This window comes from Salmo trutta, chromosome 38, assembly GCF_901001165.1.
Source record: "Salmo trutta chromosome 38, fSalTru1.1, whole genome shotgun sequence".
Lineage (NCBI taxonomy): Eukaryota > Metazoa > Chordata > Actinopteri > Salmoniformes > Salmonidae > Salmo > Salmo trutta.
The window spans coordinates 13676433-13697444 of NC_042994.1; the positions used below are offsets into that span (position 1 = coordinate 13676433).

The window sequence follows — 21012 nt, forward strand, 5'->3', positions numbered from 1 at the left end:
TGCGCCTTGGTCTCCTTCATCATATGACAAACGTTATACTGTGTAGTCCCAAATCTGGGATTAAGGGTCTCTTTTCCAAATTTAAAATGATAAACATTCAACATTGGCCATGCTGTCAATGAAGCGTGATTTGTGTCACGCTCAAAACAACTTTTAACTCAGAACTATGATATCTTGACTTCAGTGAGTTCAAGACAACTGGGAATTCTGGAAAAAATGACTGGAAAATATGTTTTGAACTGTCATCCAACTCGGAATTGTAAGTCTGGCCTTTTTCTAGTTACGACCTGAAGATCAATGACGTCATCATGATTCAACTTTGTTTTTTTCTGAGTTCCCAGTTGTCTTGAAAGCACCATAAATCCAGAGAATGCCAGACTTTGATGACAAAACTTGGCCACAAAGGTCCGCCATGCCATCTTCCAGTTCAAGTGAGCACAACAAGGTGACTCCAAAAATGTATTGTATGCTGCTGCATAAATTCTGTAATATGCCAGGGAGATATGTATACTGTAGCTAAAAAAGTAATACTAAGTGTATGTTGTGTAGTAAGCTGTTAGTAGCCCATGTGCCTCACCCTAATAATTTGGTCTATTTACCCCTCTTAATTTTGCCTACTGTTCTAACTTGGTGGTGCACATGTAGCCTATAACCTGTTTTAGAGAAATATAATCATTGAATTTTGTAAGAGTTTTCATTGTCTGCTTTCATGACCCATTTATTTATCCTACAGTTCTGACTTGGTGTACAGGGAGAACACTGTAAGAACAGCCCATTTTCTGAATTCTGTCGCTGTACATTTCAAAAGTGCTAAACAAATAGTTATATTGACTACGTCCGTCCTAGCTCACTCATTAATGTCTTAATTGAAATTACGGATTGCCTCTTATCTGCTTGTTGTCCCCTTATGCCATAGTTTGTACATCTTAATTGTCATTAGAAACCACATTTGTTTAAGCAAGTCAACCATATCAGCTAGGTTTTTTTTAAAGGGAGTAAATGAGGCTGAATGAACTGTTTCGCTGCCAGAAAAGGCTCCGCTGATAGCCAGGTGTAGCAGTGGTAAAATGTTGGTACAGCTGTATGTAGGACTTAACAGTTTGTGGGCATCGTTTGTCACCGTTATTGTGCAATTAATGTATTGTTTAGTGTTGTGTTGTGTAGTGGCTTTGATGGCATGCATCCCACTGTTAATTTAATTTTTTGCCCCACCAAGATTTACATGCTAAAATCAGCACTGATTGTTAGAACTCAAATACTTTGCATTCTTGCTCACATTCTTTGCAATCTGTACAATGTCAACAGTAATGATTTATTTGCTTGTTGCCATCTTTATAATAACACAGTAAGCCTCTTCTGACCTGGATTGACATTTTTGACTTATTTTTTAATGGCTCTGCCCTATTCCACTTGTTGTTTGATTTGGCAGGCTATTGATCATGGTGTGACCCTCTATTTGTATTGTCTTCCAACACAACCTTGAATACAGTTCAAATACCTTGAATACAAAAAGGCACTTTACTATTTGCTCTGCGACAGTTATTTAGAAAGGCCCATTGAGGTAGCACTGTCTGATATCTATGGATAGGCCAGCTTGTCTACACTGACCTCCATCACTGCATCACTTACTTGATGTGTGGCACCTGTCATGCAGTAGTCCATTGTATTCCATAAGTATTTCATATAGCCTATTGTTCATGTACTGGACAGAGGTGTGCAGAGATGGATGACCCCTAGACTAAATGCCAGATGTAAGGGCTTAACTGACACACCCCGAGGCCTCCTTGGCACAGCCCTGGGATTCTGGATGCCTGCAGGCTGGAAAAGGCCAATCCCATTTTAAATCAAGCAGAGGATTCCACTTAAATCCCTCCTGACTTCCCATTTTGGATTAGGCATAGGATTTTTTTCTGAAAGGTCCGGGGTATTTCCATTCTGATTCAGGCTCAGATCTTCTTAAGCCTGTAGGGCTCACCAATAGACTGGAACTAAGCAGCCTTGAAAGTTTACTCTGGTGGTGGACCGTGCAGGTATTTTTAGAAGCGGTGGCAATCACATTATTATGATATATCATTCCTGAGGTATTCGTTGGACATGCCTTGAGTAATACTGTTAACGACGTGTATATTTAAGGTGAGTTAGAAAATATATTTCTGTTAACAAGTCTTCAAAAGTTACATCCGGCAAAATACATTCTTGAGATTTTTTAAGATGTTCAGTTGACAGAAACTTCCGCGCTTTCTGACTCGGTTGGTTGACCTGTTGAAATGTAGCTATGATTGTGTGGTGGACCTGGAAAATAGTAATGAGATTATGTTTTTCTTAGCCTTTGATGATCCAGATATAATGATTGAAACAACCCGTTTAGAAGTGCACCCTCAGTTCTTGCGCAATCAGTATGGCCTACACTTAGCACAGTATACACTTTCCCTGAACTCAGTATCTACCGTGTGGTGGAATATTTTGGTACATGATCTAACATACATGAACAGTTTAACTACATGCCATGCAGCCGTTTAGAGGGGGAAAGAATCAGGCGAGAGATCAGATGCTACACGTTTATAATTTAATTGGATCTAATACAATGTATACAATTCATTCATAGAGTAAAAATCTCTAAGGTAACCAAATCATTATTCCGTAACAAGCACAAATTCTTGCTGCGTTTTCTTCAATGTTTGTAAAGCATGGCCCTGTTCTGGACCACACATTCAAGATCTCGCCATGTTTAAACCCAGTATATAGTTAGGCTACACATGCTAAAGTTACTTTGAATCTTTTTACAGTAGAATTAACAGGTAAAGTCCAAGGCCAACAGGAATATCCCTCAGAAATACAAAATACAGTAGAGCAAAAGTTAGAGACCAAGTAATATAGTGTAAGTATACACAGTTGAATGTAAATTAAACACTGAAGGTCTTGGATCCAAAAGGAAAACCAGGACCATTGACTTGAAACATAGCACTACTTTACCTAGAGATAATATCTACAGTAGCACAGAAACGGAATGTTCTAGGACTCATAATACTTTGTTTTACCTTTATATAACCAGGCAAGTCAGTAAAGAACAAATTCTTATTTACGATGACGGCCTACTTGTAAAGATAAGGCCTTAGACTTAAGTATGGTGTTTTTTTTCATTCCGTACATGACAAGGGAATATCAACATTTAATGTACACAAAGCACTTCTATAGTGTTTGGGGTTTCATGCCTCAAAATACTCTTCCTTGTAACTTCTTTGGAGATGCCTTTCATTGTTCATGTTACTTCATTGTGTTTGGAATACAATCAACTTATCAGCTACAGTATATCCTCCTTCCATAATACCATTTCCTATGTCTTTCTAGTTGGGAATGACATCAGTCGCTTTGTTGAAGTTATGTGTGATTACGGTTTAGAACAAGGAGTTTTTACAATGACAATGAAAATATGACCAGCTTTTGGAATATGGGCTTTTCATTGGGGGCTGCTGAGGTGGAACTGCTCTTGGGTATTCTAGGGGAATAGTGGATGTCATGGTGGAATGTGGCGGAAAGTAAGAGCATCCTGTTTCATTGAATAGCCTCAGAGAGCCATAAATACGTTTTAGGGACTTGTCAATTGAGAAAAAGCTAATATGAACTATTAGTGATCATCAAGAGGCTCAGTTTCAAGGTTAATGACCCAGAAGCAGGAAAAACTGGACGACGGTTCAACCAGCCCACTGGGGATGTTTGTTTGTCGGTCAAAGTTTTGGTCAAATGTAGGCTAAGTAAATGTCTACAGGTTAGTAATTAGTTCAGAAGATAAGTCATTGACTGAGGGAACGCTAGGTAAACTACAACAGTATTACCATGCAATATCCCCATAGACCCTTTGGATAACTTTGGCAGTTTTTTATTATTATTTTTTTTTACAAGGAAGCAAGTTACAGATACAGTACAGTTGGCTAAGTCCACAATAATTATCTTTGGCCCGGCTCATGTCAGGTCAGGTCATGTCACACATTGACCCAAATGTCTTTGATATTGTGATTCTGAATGGTAATGTAGCACAGCTGGTTTTCTATCTGCTTTGTCTCCAGGCTGGGAGGTGTGAATGTTCAATGTTGCCTAATGAAATGAGATGTTTCTGTCCCAGAATGTACTACCCATGGCAGCAATGGCAGCACAACCGTGATGAAGGGCATTGCTATGTTGGGCTTAGTTGGACTTGCTACAGTATGTGTTCTGCTGCTCTGGATAACAGCCAGAGGAAAGGCCTTGAATGACTTCTAGGCTCCTCTGTCAAACCAGAGGGGTATGTGAGAGAAAGAGTGAATGGTAAAAGCTGTGTGCCTTACGGACACAATGTGGCTTTGTGAGAGCAAATCAGTGCAATACAAATGTAGCTGGAACTCTCCAGCTCTCTATCGCTCACACGGCCTCTATTCCCTCTCCCTCTAGTCTATCTACTCACATCTCTGCTGACAAAAAGAGCTGCCTATCATTTGTAGGAGTCCGTTTTTGGACAACCTGTCCTGCACTCTTCTTTCAGTTCTTGAAAGAGGAAGCAGGACAACTACTGCCCACGTCCGTCTGGTTTACCCCCTCGGCCCTGTCCCCTCGCCTCGCTCTACATGAAGCTAACTGTGCCAGTGTACTATTAACACCAATAATGAATGTCCAGGCGAGATGAATCCTCCCTGGAATCAATTAGTAACCCAACTCTCTCAGGGGAGGATTAAGTGCACTATCCATTTCTAGAAATGACAAACGACCGACCTCACTGAACTCACTGATCAGACTGTCCTGCATTCAAGGGCCGTCTTCTCTCCTATACTCCCTGTGGTCCACAGGTTAAGCCTGAGTCAGTCAATCAACCAATCACATCATAGATCATAGCCCGAGGGAACCAATCATGATCTTTTCCACCCATTTGCAATACAGTACAATCAAATCGCTGTAGGGATGTTAACAGTCTTGTCCATGTAGTATATGTGGAAGGTATGATTGGCAAGGTAGGTAGAGTATGATGCACCAGTAAGTTTGTCAACATAATAATACAAATCAATGATTCCTTGGCTCATATACTGCTTCATCGATGATGTCAAACCTGATAACTGGCTCTGCCAGAGTACAAGCCAAGGATGTTCACCTATACTGGAGAGAGTCCATGTATGACCAGGATGCTATGTCTCAGTGAGGTTCCTAATGTTATTATATAGACATCTGACGGTTCTCCGAACGTTTCAGCTAGCTAGCAATTGCAGAGGCTGTCTAGAGCGTGTCTTTTCATCATGCAGTCATAAAGTCCTATTCTCTTCTAGCCCTAAGAAGTTGTCACTAGCCACACATGCTACAATCATGCAAAGTCACTACATTAGTCAGGCGGTTAACTATAGTAATGCTCCCACTGATATCCGTGTATTTACTTGTATGTTTTATTTCATCAATGTAGTATAAAAACTTGGAGATATTTGTGTGACAGCTAGACAGTATTTGTGGTCAGTCACACATTTAGGCCATTCTAAGATCGTCCCTCTCATCTGGGAGTTTGTATCTCTGTCTCCTTCTAAAAACAATCCCCCAAAAAGCACAGGGGGAAAAAAACATTTTTGGCACAATGAGTGTATAGCACCACTATAAACTACACAATACTGCCAACAAGCAGTCTCTTGGTTAGACAGAAATCCTGTATATAGAAGCATATTCATACAAACATGAGAGCAGCAGCACTGGCGTCTTAGTACTTCAACCCCAGCTGGAGAAACAAGATTATCCTATCAGCAGTGTACAGAGTCCTGAGCCCAGCTATGCTGCCAGTCCCCCTGGAGAAATAAGCCAGAGAGAGAGAGCTCCCAGTCAAAGAGAAGGGGGGATGTGGAGAGGAGGGAGACAAGGGGGAGAGCGATAAAGCACATCTATTCTGGGTTTCTCTCAGAGGTACAGTTTATTCTTTCAAAAGTAATCTCTCTTTTCACTTCATGTCTCCAAATGTTGCGAAAAGCTGCGGCTTATCATCAATTGGTGATTCTCTCTCACGCACACACTTACCAATATTCATTCTTTTCTATAGCTGCTGCTGAATGGTCGATGGTCAGTCATGTTAGGACACTTAACTCATGTGTAAAGTTGTTATGTTTTTTTGTTTCAAAGATGCTAAGAGATGGAAATCAGAGTTCAACTAGACTACACAAAACCAATGTTGTCCTGTTTTGAGATGAACGATTACAACACTTGTATTCGGGGGCCTATTGTTTGCCACCTGTTATTTAAAGCAAGAGCATCTGCCTGACTTCACAGAATCGTAAAATACACACATGTGCTCAAAAAGATGCATACAGACATACACTCACACACGAAAACAAACAATAGTAAAATAGCAAAATTCTATGGTTTCCTTTTATCTTTTTCATATCAAGCAAGTACCGTTAGCCTCACGTGAAGCGAGGCTTTAGGGTTAAGTCCTTTCCTTCCATAGTTGTAACTAAACAGCACCAGTAGAATTTGGCTGGCCCTAAGCCCTAGCCCTGGCCCCCCAGGGGCCCCGCCGGTCCCATCCTCACTCTCTCATGGTTGCAGTCATTAGCTGGTGGCAGTCCAGTTCCCCCCGCAGCTCCAGGGGCCCTGGCAGCCTCATGCCCGTCTTCTGGTCTACACACCAGCACTTTCCCCGCTGCCCGTCACGTGCTGGCTGGCACTGTAGACACAAGAAACAAGACAGGTATCAGTCACAAGCCAAATGGCATTTGTTGCATGATAGGCATATGATACAGATCAATGGCATAAGGTAGGGGTCCCCAAATACATTCAGCAATGGACTGATTTTCCCTTGAGCGGATGGTCGGGGGCTGGAACATAGTTATAAATAATTTGTACACTGCAAATTGGCTGCAAGAATCTCAAACAGATATACTATTTGACAAAAACAGAGTCATTTCAAACCTTGATTACATTGTGATACGATCACATATGCCTCTCTATTTATGCATGGGAATACTTGGGAACAGATTTCCTAAATTAAATAACTTTGAGCTGATTTCCTGGTGATTCTATAGTATTTTATGTCCAACAACGAAATATAGATTTTTGGTTCAGAAAACTTGGCTCAGAAAACCGCAGGAACTCTGGCATAAGCTATTGCAGTTTCTTAATAGCACTTAGTTCCCTTAAAGCTGGATTACTTAACGGTGAAACGCCACGTCCGTTTGTGATATTACAACAACAAAGAAGTTACTGCAAACAACAAACACTTTTTGTCATCCTCGGACATCATTGCACGCACGATAGAAGAGCTCAATATGTAAAGCACTTTTTTTTTTATACCATGCTGCACGACTCATCAGCTCGGAAACAAAAACAATAACAACGGTGGTTGGGCGGTCAATGGCGATGTTTCCACCCTACTGCGGATTCCATCTTTAAGGTACCTTAAAATTCAAACCTGAGGTACCATCAAATTCAAAACCACTGTTATATTTGACATTGTTCCATTTGTTAAGAACTTTCTCTCAAGCCCCCTCAATCTCACCAGTGTGAATATGGATCAATTGAATAGAATCTCAAAGTTGTATGAGTCATAACCACTGAGTGTTAAGTATCTGAACATAACCTGGGGTTGTTTTGAAACCCCCCATCAGCCTGGCTCAACCTTCCTATTGAGATTCCTCCTGTGCAATGAAAAGATGCCAGATGACCTCTCATAACCTTAGTTATGCTCGCAAAGGGTGCCGTAAAGTTCTACCACAATGCAATTATAGTTAAACAGTAAACAGATGCCTTTTACACACTATAAAGAGCAGACTTTAAATGTGTTACACAATCAAGCCTAACCCCAGACTATGATGCTCTTGGCAGGGTAAGCCTTTTATCACTGACTGACTCTGCTACGCCTGTTGCTTCGTAGCGTATTCAGCTCTACAGAGCAACAAGCCTTATCTAGCTCCGTGTTCTCCGATTCTTCCCAGTCTTATCTACAAAGTCGCCCATTTCAGACATAGCGAGAAATAATTGCTTTTCGAAAAGCTAATGACATCTATCACTGCAATGAAGCGATTACTGTCAACCCTTTTAGGTTAACCACTGTGTTGTGTTGTACGCACACGGTTCAGCACGATTTTTCTTTGATAAATCACTTTGCTTGTCTGTAGATGCGGAGTCTTGGTAGGAGAAAATGCTCACATAAAACAATGCTGTTACAGGGCCATTTTGTGTTTTGGCTAATAGAGCCGTGGCAATGTTCGAGGGGATTGTTTGCGTGGTGTGTTCGTATGTGCCTGTCTGTTACCAGACCGAGTGAATGATAGACGATCGGATCTCCCTTGCAAAAGACCTTCTCCACAGACTACCTGGATAAATGTCTGCATCCAAATTGGCACGATATCCCTTATAGTGGTCTACTTTTTTGGTAGTGGCCAATAGGGCTCTGGTTAAAAATAGTGCACTGCATAGGGAATAAATAAGGTGCCATTTCAGAGTATGTCGGAGTACTTCCTGAATAGTGCATAATATAGATACCATTGGGATAATGACTACTTGTCAGTCGACAAACCTGCTTGGCATGGAAGTCTCCGTTCTTGTCACAGTTGGGTATGGGGATGCTGTAGAGATCCTCATGGGTGCGAGTGTTGGACACCAGTCGGTCCAGCGCTCTCTGCAGCTCAGCACGACATGGAGCCTGAGGACGACCAGTGGAATTAGTCGTAAATCTGTTCAGCTATCATTCCACTCCTTGCCACTCCTGTCATGTTACTCTTTGGCATATGACACGGAGAACAAGGAGTGGAATGTCAGCTAAACAGACTGGTACCCAGGCTAGTGTGCCCATGTAGATGTTTGAAAATGTACGCCCATGTATGCTTATATACGTCCCTGGAGGTATCTGGAAATGGCAAAGAGTTTTGTACACCCTTTGTTGTTGATTTCAGTGAACACCTGGGTTACGTTTCATGAGATGACCATTAAATGATGAGGGCTGAAAATAACGAATAGGTTACATGCTGTTTGTAACCCAAATGCTAAACTCATGGATTTTGATCTGTAAAATAGTCATTGAAAACACCTGTTAGACAGACCTGTGTCGGTCTAGTAACAAGACTCAACGAGACTCTAGTTGAAAGTTATGGGGTGACATTATTTTTTTATATCCAGCACCTGCTCAAATACTTTAAATGTGCGTATGTCATGTTTTCCTATACGTAATCTTTATGTGTAATCTTTTCCTATACGGAGGTGAACGGTGGTTGGTGCTCTCACCAGGGCAGCCTTTGGGTCCTCCCTGGCGTTGTTGCTTCTCTGATTGGTGGATTTGGCGGGGTGGCGGGCCAGGGTCTTCTGGATGCAGCGCTTGTCCTGGGGACTGCAGCGGATGTTGCTGTTATTGGGGTGCTCAGGGATGATCTCATCCTGCCTGTCCATCGCTGTGGGACACAACAGTTAACATTGAGTCACAACACTACAAGTCACCAACATTTTATTTAAACCTTTATTTGTCCAGTATGTCCCATCAATGTCAAGAGACCTTTTTTTTACAAGGGAAACCTCTGGAGCTACAACCTACACAACACATGAAAGTCTCGCAATCCCAACCCGTACAAGGTCGCAAGTCATACGTGTCACACCACAAGAGTTGAAACAATAGACCATGCCATTTTTGACAAGCTTCTCTGTCAATTACACCGCCTCTCAGAGGCTTTTCGCAATTTGTCCATTGCATGAAAATGTCTAATTTAATGTACCTAATTAACAGTATATCACTGATCTGACCCAACGCACATGTTGTCATACCAACAGAGAGATATCTTTCCATAAATATGTGTATGTGTCCAATAACATTTGATTTGATTTGATGAAAACACCATGGGGAATTATAGGCTAAGAACCAGGCTTAGCATCAAGGACAAACAGTGGTGTTCCCACTCATCAGGGGTACAGTCTGCCTACCCATTGTGGCCTGCGCCACATTTACCTTGCAATAATTCTCCAGTTCTTTGGCGCAGCAGGCAGCCAGCTGTTTCCTCAGGAACTGCCCCCCCCCCTCCATCTCCCCTACAGCAAAAGAAACCCTCACTGTGCCAGATGGAGATTGGAAGAGGGTATTTAGCACTGTCACAAGGTGCCGGTGGGCAAACGTATGGAGTGTGGAGAGCTTTACAGCTGTTTTGTTCTGGCTTGACTGTTCACCTGTGGGCTTTGCAGGGTTGGTTGGTAACTCAAACACATTTTTCCCCCCACCAACTGTTCTTTGCTGTTCTGCTTGTGACCTGTGGCCTTTCATGGGTTGGCACTGCAACCATAGCACCCAGAGCCTGGGCTTTTGTGCTTCCTTGAGCTTTGTCTGTCAGATCACTGGAACGATGGCGTCTCACGTCAGTGTGGCGTAATACCAGTTGCTTCGGGGAACCTACTTTCTCTCATAGTTAGATCTTCTGCATTGCCCTCTCTGACCTTTCCACGTTTTCGAAGGGAATTCACTCTGTAAATAGGATTAAATAGCAATTAGCTATCAACAGGTTTTGTTGTGAAGTTGTTTTTGTTATTGAACAATGGATAGACTAGCCTACTCATGAGGTAAGGTGACCTTTGGCTGTTTCAGACTTGGGGTAAAGGGTTTTGCCATTAGCTATTCTAGTCATATTTCAGTAATGAGAGGAGAGGTTTACATTTCTATACCGTACCTCTCTACATGAGGTTGAGGTGAGGGAGTTGCTCTGAAGTTGATTGACAGGCGGTGTTCTGTCGACCGGGGGTTTGTATGTTTCTGTTGGCGTTACTCATCAGCACTTTACGACTTCAGCTGTTTTCCCGTCTCCCTATAAATTGTTCTTTCCCTCTTTTGCCATTTAGCGGTTTGCCGAATCCATGCTCTTTTGGAGTGCCATTTCATACAAGCCCAAAGTTATTTAAAAGTGGGTCAGGGGTGCCATGTCCTGTTTGCTGCCACCGCTGTTCTCCGGGGAGGAAGCTGCTGCTTCATTGTGTGGTTTCGGGAGGATTGTGTCAACATCTCAGTTTCAAACACAGGCAGGCTAAGGCACAAGTCAGGCTGCTATGATGAATAATAGAAACACACTCCAGGAAAAAATCCAAGTATAATCTTCTTTTAATAAAAATTGATAATGTTAAACAAACGGGGGGGGAAAGCCAGGGCTAACCATTTCAGCTAGATTCCTTTGTCAAGAGCTATGATGAGGAACACAAGTATGGACACTGTGCAGTATGCACTCGCATCCAACCCCAGCCACAGGTGCATAGCCAAGATAAAGAAAGACTCGATTTTACGACTGTTCTGATAAAGGTTCTATCATTTCCCTCTGTTTTGACAGCGTTTAAAAACCAAAGGTCATGAACATGTCAACAGGGAGGTTCATGTAAAGTTAACGTGTGTTCAAGAGCTGCTGGATCCCTCAAACCATCGTCATCTTCCGTCATATCACTGAATTAATGCAAACTAGTCTGCAACCGACCCAGTTCCAAACCATTTTTCAGTCATTTACTCTGACTTCACCTTCCTCCAGTGAGGTGTTTGCCAGGGAATGTTGGTGGTGTGTTCCCACTCCCAGCCCACAGAGGTTCAGAGGGTGGCATGGAACATTAATGTTCCAGTTGCAGCTGTCACTGGGAGTCTGGATGGAGCGTGTGAACTAGTCTCAACACTGTCCTGGGGGACATGGCTCCGTAGGCTGGACTTTGTTACACTATATAGCATTATAGTATGTCAGCTAGCGAGATGCTTATCGTCAGCTGTCATTGCATCAGTGGAAATCTGGGTGAGGAGACAGTGGGCGTTTAAATGTAAATAGTGCACGTTTGACACAATTTGTCGCCCACTGCATATCTTATGTCAAGTCATTGCTCTTTATGTAAGCTGGCATTAGCAAGAATGTGTACAATGTGTTACCCTCCACTTTGTGGGGGTATTTTAAGCTTATTGGTCCATAGTGCTTTGTGTGGCATATTTCTATACTGTAAAATAATACATGTGCACATTATTACAATAAAAAGGGATGTGCTCAAAACTACCCTTCCCTTTTTTTTCTTCAACTTTCATTTGACTTCTCTGCTCAAAGCATATAGCAGCCATAAATAGAGGTAGGTACCGCACAAAAGTGGACAAAATGAATTATCCATGAAATAAGAACTGAACCATAATTACTGGTTGGTTTGGGTGGTTTTTGCTCATGTACAGTAAGAATATCCCACAAAACAGGATCATGCACCAAAATACAACAACATAAAACATTACAGCAACACACTACTCGTGCCAATAGTAACATTGTTCGAAGTGATTAAGCACATTTTGATTGCAGTATATTTGAGTCTCTGGATCATTAGATAAGTGAGTCATTGAATGTATAAATTAAATGTTTAGTGTGCAAACTGTGCATAAATACATAACAACAGGCTTAACTCAAAATTAATGAACGACTGTTCAAACAATGCACCATTGGCTGAATCCCCTGCCAGATGTTTGTAATATAAGTGTTTGCGTGGAATGTTTCCAAACAAAGCATGATGGGAGCGGTTGCTGTTTAATATGTTCACGCATGGACTCACACAGTTTATGAGGGACTTTGATTTCACTGTGCTCCAAGGATTAGGCGTGTTTGAATTTTACGACCAGCTAGCGAGCGCTCATCATCGCTCTGTGTTGTTACTCAGAGTCAGTTGGTTTGTTTGTGCATCTCTGTCTCCACAGCTCCGACACCAGGAGGGGTCCTAAATCCACGGTTCCATGGAGGGATCAATTAGCTAATCACATTTACTGCGTTCTGCTGCAGAAAGCCCAGCTGTACGAATGGGATAAATACCCAAAGTAAGCAAATAATAAGGACCAAAACACGCCATCAGGGACATCTGCAATTGGTTTGTCCTATTCCCCAACATATCCTCAGTGGCCACAGAGAAATTATTGTTTCAGTTTCATAATTCCAGTGAGCACATAGACAAGTGTTTTTTCCTCACATCATAAGAAGAACAGGAGTTGTGGATGGTTGACAAGAACAGATGGTTAACTAGAAGTGCCACCGATAGGCCTGCCTAAATGCAGATACATACTGTACATCAGACACATGTAGCTCCTGTAAGCTTACCACCAGCATGAATGGCATTCGCAACACCTTATGTCAGTAATGACATTTCCATTGACATCTGTATCTGCTTGTAAATATTATACATTTCCAAGTTTAAAAGGTTCGTGAAGCATTTGAAAATGACACCAAAGGAGACCCAGTCGGAATGTCTGAGTGGATTCCAAGCCCTCGTAAAGATTTCTAAGAATTAGGATTGAGAGAGTTTCTAAGAATCCGTTATTAAGGAACTGCATGAGATTTGCAGGACATGATAAGATGCAGAATGTACTCCAGTACTTACAGTTGCTATGGAAATTGAGTTTACAAATACTGCAGCTTTGAACTTGAAGGAATGTAACAGAAGGCGTACAGTAGATAGCATCTGGACATGTATTCCTCAGATTGAAATGGTCTGTGCGTCAGTCCATGGAAATGGTAGGCTAGCTTTGGGAAAAGTTTATTTACAAAACGTATGAAAATGTTATATTCTGAGTACTGACCGTTTCATTGGGATATGAGGTAGCATCTCAGTCTCTGGGACTGCTGCTTTATGGTAGCATTTCATCTGTACATGTGCTGTCAATTCAGGATCAGTCATACACTTCCCCCTACGGTGTCCTCGTCTTTGGGAATCCGTTCCATTTTTTAAAAACCCTCTTCTATTTTTATCAGACATGTTCACTGTTGCTAGGTCTGGGGCAGTGCGGGAAGCGTCTCAAGGAGATGTACCCCTCGGTTTAATAATGGATAAACCCGGCAAATGTGCCACAAAGGAACTTGTATACTTGTGGCTTGGGTTTTTCCTCATACTCCCTCTCTCTTCCTCTCTCTCTCTCTCTCTGTTCTCTCTCTCTTTCTCATTTCTTCCTGTCTCTCTGGCGCATGGGGTTTCAGAGGCGCTGCACTGAAGTGTTGATGTAAGACTTATTGAGTAGGGCTACATTGGGGGGTACTTTGCTTTATGACAGGACTCGGGGGGGTCAACCGAAGCTCAACACTGGGATAGTGGGATTCCAGAACACTGAAAACAAAACATCCAAACATTTCGACACCGTTTAGCATTTCATCAATCGCTGACACTCCCTAGCTTGTCGAGAGAGTTTACGAGAACTCCCAAACCGCTGAACCTTTAGCCCACTTTTACTTCAGCGCTGCTCGCCTCAAACGGACAACACAATGGCGTGGACGGCGAAGTCAGTCAGTAAACAATGTTTAGGGAAAAACATTCAGCCAGATTAAGCAATGCAGAGGACGGTACGAAGCCAAAACCAAGACAGTCAACCTTTTATCATGCACTAAACAGCTTTCCCCTCTCTCTGATTCCGTTTAGTCACGCTATGTGCTGGCCTAACCTAGACTGGCCTCGCACAGAGCAGAAGGCTCTCATTTCTGCTCTGGCAGCAGGCGTGCCGATGAGCTCATCCTAGAAGAGCTGGACGGTGGGCGATGCGCTCCGAGGCAGGGGGAGAGGAGCAGCAACTCACCCAGGCCCAGGGGGAAACTGGTGCAGCAGTGCTGGAGACGACTGGAGACTTGAGTCTCTGGAAGTGCATCCAAAATGGCACCCTATTCTCCCTAAAGCAGAGCACTACTTTTGACCAGAGCCCTGAGAATAGTGTGCCATGTCAGACGCAGCTTGGAAGTTGAGGGCTGTTCAAGTCTGTCCAAAGTCTTGCCTTGCTGTGCTGCTTGGAACTGGTAGATGGTTCACTGCCATTACCAATAACCTTTGGAGGTCACGGCAGCGGTGCTGGTGAAAGAAGCGATGTTGGAACAATCAGTGTGGATGAAATCTGGAACAAATTAGGGAATTGCTTCATATGCGGTGCGTTTTTTACGATCGCTACCAAACTTCTTTGGCATAATAGAAATCGCCACCGTGAAAAACTGCCTACGAGTTCCCCCTGCTTTGGAAGGGAAGAGAGGAAGAATAAAAAAAGCAGGAACAGTTTAATCTGCTGCCATCTGAAGAATACGATGGAACAGGAATAGCAGATAAGCCATACAGTATTAGATGTTAAAGTGGAACCAGACCTCTGCTGCTGCAGTAGGAAGAAGAATGTGACTACCGTGAGAGGATAAAGACAGGGGTTGTATCAAGATGTCTGCAGAGGGAAGTGAACAGGACAACTCCAGTAAAAGAGGAGTCAGTCAGTCAGACATCTGCAGTGCCAGTGAGGAGGAGGAGGAATGGGGGCCATGAAGAGAGTGAGAATGAATTACTGATTGCAGAGAGCTCTAATAGCCTGAGACTGGCCGCACTCCATTACAGAGTAATTTCATACAGGCAGACAGGCAGCTTTTATTACCTCCTCTTGTTAAACACACACACACACACACACACACACACACACAGACACACACACACACACACACACACACACACACACACACACACACACACACACACACACACACACACACACACACACACACACACACACACACACACACGTATCCCTGCAATACAACACACACACACACACACAGTTCCCTTCAATACAACACACACACGCGCATGACCACGTATTAACATGCTGAGATCGATAACAGGATACACACAGAGATGGACATACATTCACACATATGGTGCATATGCCAACATATACTGCAGCTACATCGGTACACTCATGCATACACTCACAAATATATACAAATACACTTATAATGTATTCTCACACATTTATATTCAGTTCACACTCACACAGACACTACATGACCAAGAGCATGTGGACACCTGCTCATTGGACATCTCATTCCAAAATCATGGGCATTAATATGGAGTTGGGCCCCCTTTGCTGCTATAACAGCCTCCACTCTTCTGGGAAGGCTTTCCACTAGATGTTGGAACATTTCTGCAGGGACTTGCTTCCATTCAGCCACAAGAGCATTAGTGAGGTCAGGCACCGATGTTGGGCGATTAGGTCTGGCTCGCAGTCAGCATTCCAATTCATCCCAAAGGTGTTCGATGGGGTTGAGGTCAGGGCTCTGTCCCGGCTATTCAAGTTCTTCCTCACCAATCTCCACAAACCATTTCTCTATGGACCTCACTTTGTGCAACAACGAGGCTGAGCCGTTGTTGCTCCTAGACATTTCCACTTCACAATAACAGCACTTACAGTTGACATGGGCAGCTCTAGCAGGCCAGAAATGTGACGAGCTGACTTGTTGGAAAGGTGGCATCTTATGACGTGCCCTGTTGAAAGCCACTGAGCTCTTCAGTAAGGTCATCTACTGCCAATGTTTGTCTATGGAGATCGCATGGCTGTGTGCTCGATTTTATACACCTGTCATCAATAGGTGTGGCTGAAATAGACCAATCCACTCATTTGAATGGATGACATACTTTTGTATATATAGTGTACGTACACACACACACACACACACACACACACACATATATACACTGAACACACACGCAAAAACACATGCATACATATACAAACCCACACACAGAGCACGGAAATCTGATCACGCTCACCGCATCCGATGTGAGTAAGACCTTTAAACAAGTCAACATTAACAAGGCCGCAGGGCCAGACGGATTACCAGGATGTGTATTCGGAGCATGCGCTGACCAACTGACAAGTGTCTTCACTGACATTTTCAACCTCTCCCTGTCTGAGTCTGTAAAACCAACTTGTTTCAAGCAGACCAAGAACACTAAGGTAACCTGCCTAAATGACTACCGACCCGTAGCACTCACGTCTGTAGCCATGAAGTGCTTTGAAAGGCTTTTCATGGCTCACATCAACACCATTATCGCAGAAACCCTAGACCCACTTCAATTTGCATACCGCCCTAACAGATACACAGATTATGCAATCTCTATTGCACTCCACACTGCCCTTTCCCACCTGGATAAAAAGGAACACCTATGTGAGAATGCTATTCATTGACTACAGCTCAGCGTTCAACACCATAGTGCCCTCAGAGCTCATCAATAAGCTAAGGACCCTGGGACTAAACACCTCCCTCTGCAACTGGATCCTGGACTTCCTGACGGGTCGCCCCCAGGTGGTAAGGGTAGGTAACAACACATCCGCCATGCTGATCCTCAATACGGGGGCCCCTCAGGGGTGCATGCTCAGTCCCCTCCTGTACTCCCTGTTCACTCATGACTGCACGGCCAGGCACGACTCCAATACCATCAATAAGTTTGCAGATGACACAACAGTGGTAGGCTTGATCAACGACGAAAAAGCCTATAGGGAGTTGTTCAGAGACCTGGCCGTGTGGTGCCAGGACAACACCTCTCCCTCAAGGTGATCAAGACAAAGGAGATGATTGTTGACTACAGGAAAAGGAGGACGGATCACACCCCCATTCTCATCGACGGGGCTGTGGGGGAGCAGGTTTAGAGCCTCTAGTTCCTTGGCGTCCACATCGCCAACAAACTATCATGGTCCAAGCACACCAAGACAGTCGTGAAGAGGGCACAACAAAACCTATTCCCCCTCAGGAGACTGAAAAGATTTGGCATGGGTCCTCAGATCCTCAAAAGGTTCCACAGCTGCACCATCGAGAGCATCCTGACTGGTTGCGTCACTGCCTGGTATGGCAACTGCTCGGCCTCCGACCGCAAGGCACTACAGAGGGTCGTGCGTTCGGCCCAGTACATCACTGTTGCCAAGCTACATCACTGTTGCCAAGGAAGGCCCTAAAAATTGTCAAAGACTCCAGCCACCCTAGTTGTAGACTGTAATCTCTGCTACCGCATGGCAAGCTGTACCGGAGCGCCAAGTCTAGGTCCAAAAGGCTTCTAAACAGCTTCTATCCCCAAGCTATAAGACTCCTGAACATCTAATCAAATGGCTACCCAGACTATTTGCTTTGCCCCCCCCCCTTTTACACTACTGCTACTCCCTGTTATTATCTATGCACAGTCACTTTAATAACTCTATTATTATTTTACTGCTGCTCTTTAATTATTTGTTCTCATTGTTATTTTTGTAATTTTTTTAAACTACATTGTTGGTTAGGGCTTGTAAGTGGGCATTTCACTGTAAGGTCTGTTGTATTCAGCGCATGTGACAAATAACATTTGATTTGATACATCCATACACACACACGCCCAGCCATACTATCCCCTCAGTGCTTCTCTCTCTGACCGATACCTTTTCTGCTATGTCTAAGGCAGAAGGTGCCCTTTTACTGTGTACGGCCGGGCGCAAAACAGCAGGGGGACTGTGTGCTCTCAGGTCAGGCCATGCGTGAAGAGCTGGTGTGTGTGCTCTGGGCTGAGGCTTAGTAGAGATTAGAGCAAACAAGCAGCACATTGCCACACCCTCCCCAGCTCAGGTACGAACAGGGAGCAGGGAGAGAACACTCTGGCCCAGCCCCGGCACCCTGGCCCTCTTAACTGCATATGGTCCAACTGGACCGGCTACGATCCAACATGAGAGAGGGAGAGAGAGGAAGAGAGAGTGTGAGAGCGATACCAACCAGTCCGCCAGGCTTGATTTTACAGCTACATCATATTATATACAGTACTAACCTGTAAAACGACTGAGGCTATTGAGGTGGCGGTGTTCTCATGCACACATGTCCTAATTCTGGGTAGGCGTACCAGTGCGCCACTAAGAGTGTTGCGTACAGTAGCCTAAAATACAATATGGAGAGTTGGACCACAACTGAAGAAAAGAAGGTGGGATAACACAATGCATCACCCATTTTTAACAGAGGGTGACCACCATTGATACTACCTGCACATACAGCCACATCAGTGGACAAGCGTTAAAGATACCGGTGTCCCACAACCACACCTTCCCTATTGTCTCACCTGAGTTCTCTTCCACATCCCTCTCGTCCGTGCACACTCCCTGGCCATGCATGAGCGAGTGGAGGGGCCTCTCCACGTTCCGTGGTGGGTAGCAGCGGAGCCCTGTGCCGCAGCGGGGCGAGTAGACGCCGCAGTGCACCCCCTTGGCCAGGGCACAGGTGGGGCAGCAGCCACAGCCCGCCTCCCTCACCGTCTCTTCGCAGCTGCCATCAGGCAGCTGGCAGCTGGCCAGCCGCTCCTCGGAGCACACGGGGCAGCGGATGGCCTCCTCCGTCAGACACAGGGTCGCCAGAGAAAGGGCGCCCACCGCCCACAGGCCCCAGCAGGGCGGCGCTATAGCCGCACCGCCACCTCGCACCATGGCAGTCCCGAAGGCGTGATCTCAAATCTTTGCCCTCGATTTCTCTTGCACTTCCCGCAGTTCGTTTGTTAGTATTCCTTCTGTTTCTCTGCTCTCTCACCCACAACTGTTTGGTCTCTGCTTTAGTTTTGGAGGGTAAGGAATGGGAGGGAGGCGTTTGTCGGGTTTGGTCTTTGATGTTGGCCGCTGGTTGGTGTTTCGGGTGGCAGGGGTTTTGGCAGGAGTTGGAACACAATGTCCCCGCTGTTTCACCTCGCCTTTTTTTAGGCTTGATTTCCTAGCCCTGGGATGTTTGGGAGGTTGGAAAAAGAATGCAGGTAGATCAAAGAATGTTAAATATCTAGTCCTTGCTCTCCCATGCAACGAAAGTCTTTAAGTCTTTGAGTCGCACAAAGTGGTTTTTCATACGTTGGGAAGTAGAACAAATGTCCACTGGTCTATTTAGGTGAGTCTTTCTCCTTTCAAGTAGAATTCACACAGAGCCCATGAAGCCTCTTATAGTGCAAAGAGAAAAGTCTGTGGTTTGCCAATGTCCAGGTGTAGGGAAGGGGCATCAGGTTTTTCAAGTCGAGTAGCAATTTCCTCTTCCATATGGGGTGCAGTGCAATGGGTTGCTCCTGAGAATGGCTCTACACGAGTGGTTCCTCTTGGAATTTATACTGCTGGCCAATGGACACGCCTCCTTCTTCAAGGGGAGAGGAGCTGAAAGGCACAGGGAAGAAATGCCAGGCTAAGCGCTCACGCTCTCTCTCCCTCACTCTCTCTCCCTCACTCTCTCTTTTTCTCTTGCTGTCTCTCACTCATGTTCTCACACAGACACACACACATACTCTCTCCCTCACTTTTTCTCTCTCAATCTTGAATGCTCGCACAGAATTGCAGGGAAGAAAGACTGAGCTGAACCACCCTCCACACACACACACACACACACACGTTCACTCTCTCTGTACCCACTCTCACTCTCTCTTTCCCTGTGTTGAATATTCACAGAATGAGTATCTCACTTTTTGTCCCTTTATAACACAGAATCACACCGACAAAATATGTAACTAAAGCCTTCTCCTCTCTCACATTCAGACTCAAGAGCTGGCAGCACCTTCACCCTAACACAATGACTGTGAACACAAAACATTGCTAACTCGCATCATTACAATAGCTTGCCTTGAACCACTAACCCCTACTCTCCCCTCTCTCTCTTTCTCATCCCCCCTCTCTCGTTCTCTGTCTAAATACACACTAGCCTGAACATGAACTTGCACTCTGACACACAAACACACACAGAGAGAAAAACGTATCTGGAAAGCTATTATTCTCACTCGCAGTAAAAGGCATTCATATACACACAAAGGAGATAAAGAAAACCACTTCCATGCCATCTTAAACTCTCTTTCACAGACACACACACACATACACCTCCAGCCAACGACAAAGCATTGTTGAAATAACAAAGCTTGGGCAACCTCACGTCCCTTTCCTGCACATGGCCGTGGTTAGTGTGGCCAGTGTGTGTGTGTTGTGTGAGAAGACGAGTCCATTAGGCGCCAGCATCCCTCTTTTCCTCCCTCTGCATCTGCCCTTTACTCACTCACTCTCCATTCAATTCATTTCAAGGGGCTTTATTGGCATGGGAAACATATGTTCACATTGCCAAAGCAAGTGAAAAAGATAATAAACAAAAGTGAAATAAACTCACTCTATCTCTCTCTCTCTGTCTCTCTCTCTCCAACTAGCTGTGCGGGTCAGCTATAAAAGGCAAATGGACAGTGCCCTCCACGTGGTAGCCCTGCTCCCACAGGTCTTAGAAAAAGCCTCCACTCTCCCACAGAGGGCTTCGCCAG

At 44.3% G+C, this 21012-nt stretch overlaps 1 protein-coding gene across 1 annotated transcript; it reads right to left on the minus strand.

The window, feature by feature from the left end:
• Positions 1–2544: 2544 nt before the first annotated feature.
• On the minus strand, positions 2545–19817 carry LOC115178688 (insulin-like growth factor-binding protein 4). The gene is made up of 4 exons (XM_029739960.1): positions 18814–19817; positions 9217–9380; positions 8513–8638; positions 2545–6661 (listed from the first exon to the last, which is right to left on the minus strand). Exons 1-4 carry the CDS (start codon positions 19172–19174, stop codon positions 6524–6526), a joined length of 789 nt encoding a protein of 262 aa, XP_029595820.1. The 5' UTR covers positions 19175–19817; the 3' UTR covers positions 2545–6523.
• Positions 19818–21012: the final 1195 nt, after the last annotated feature.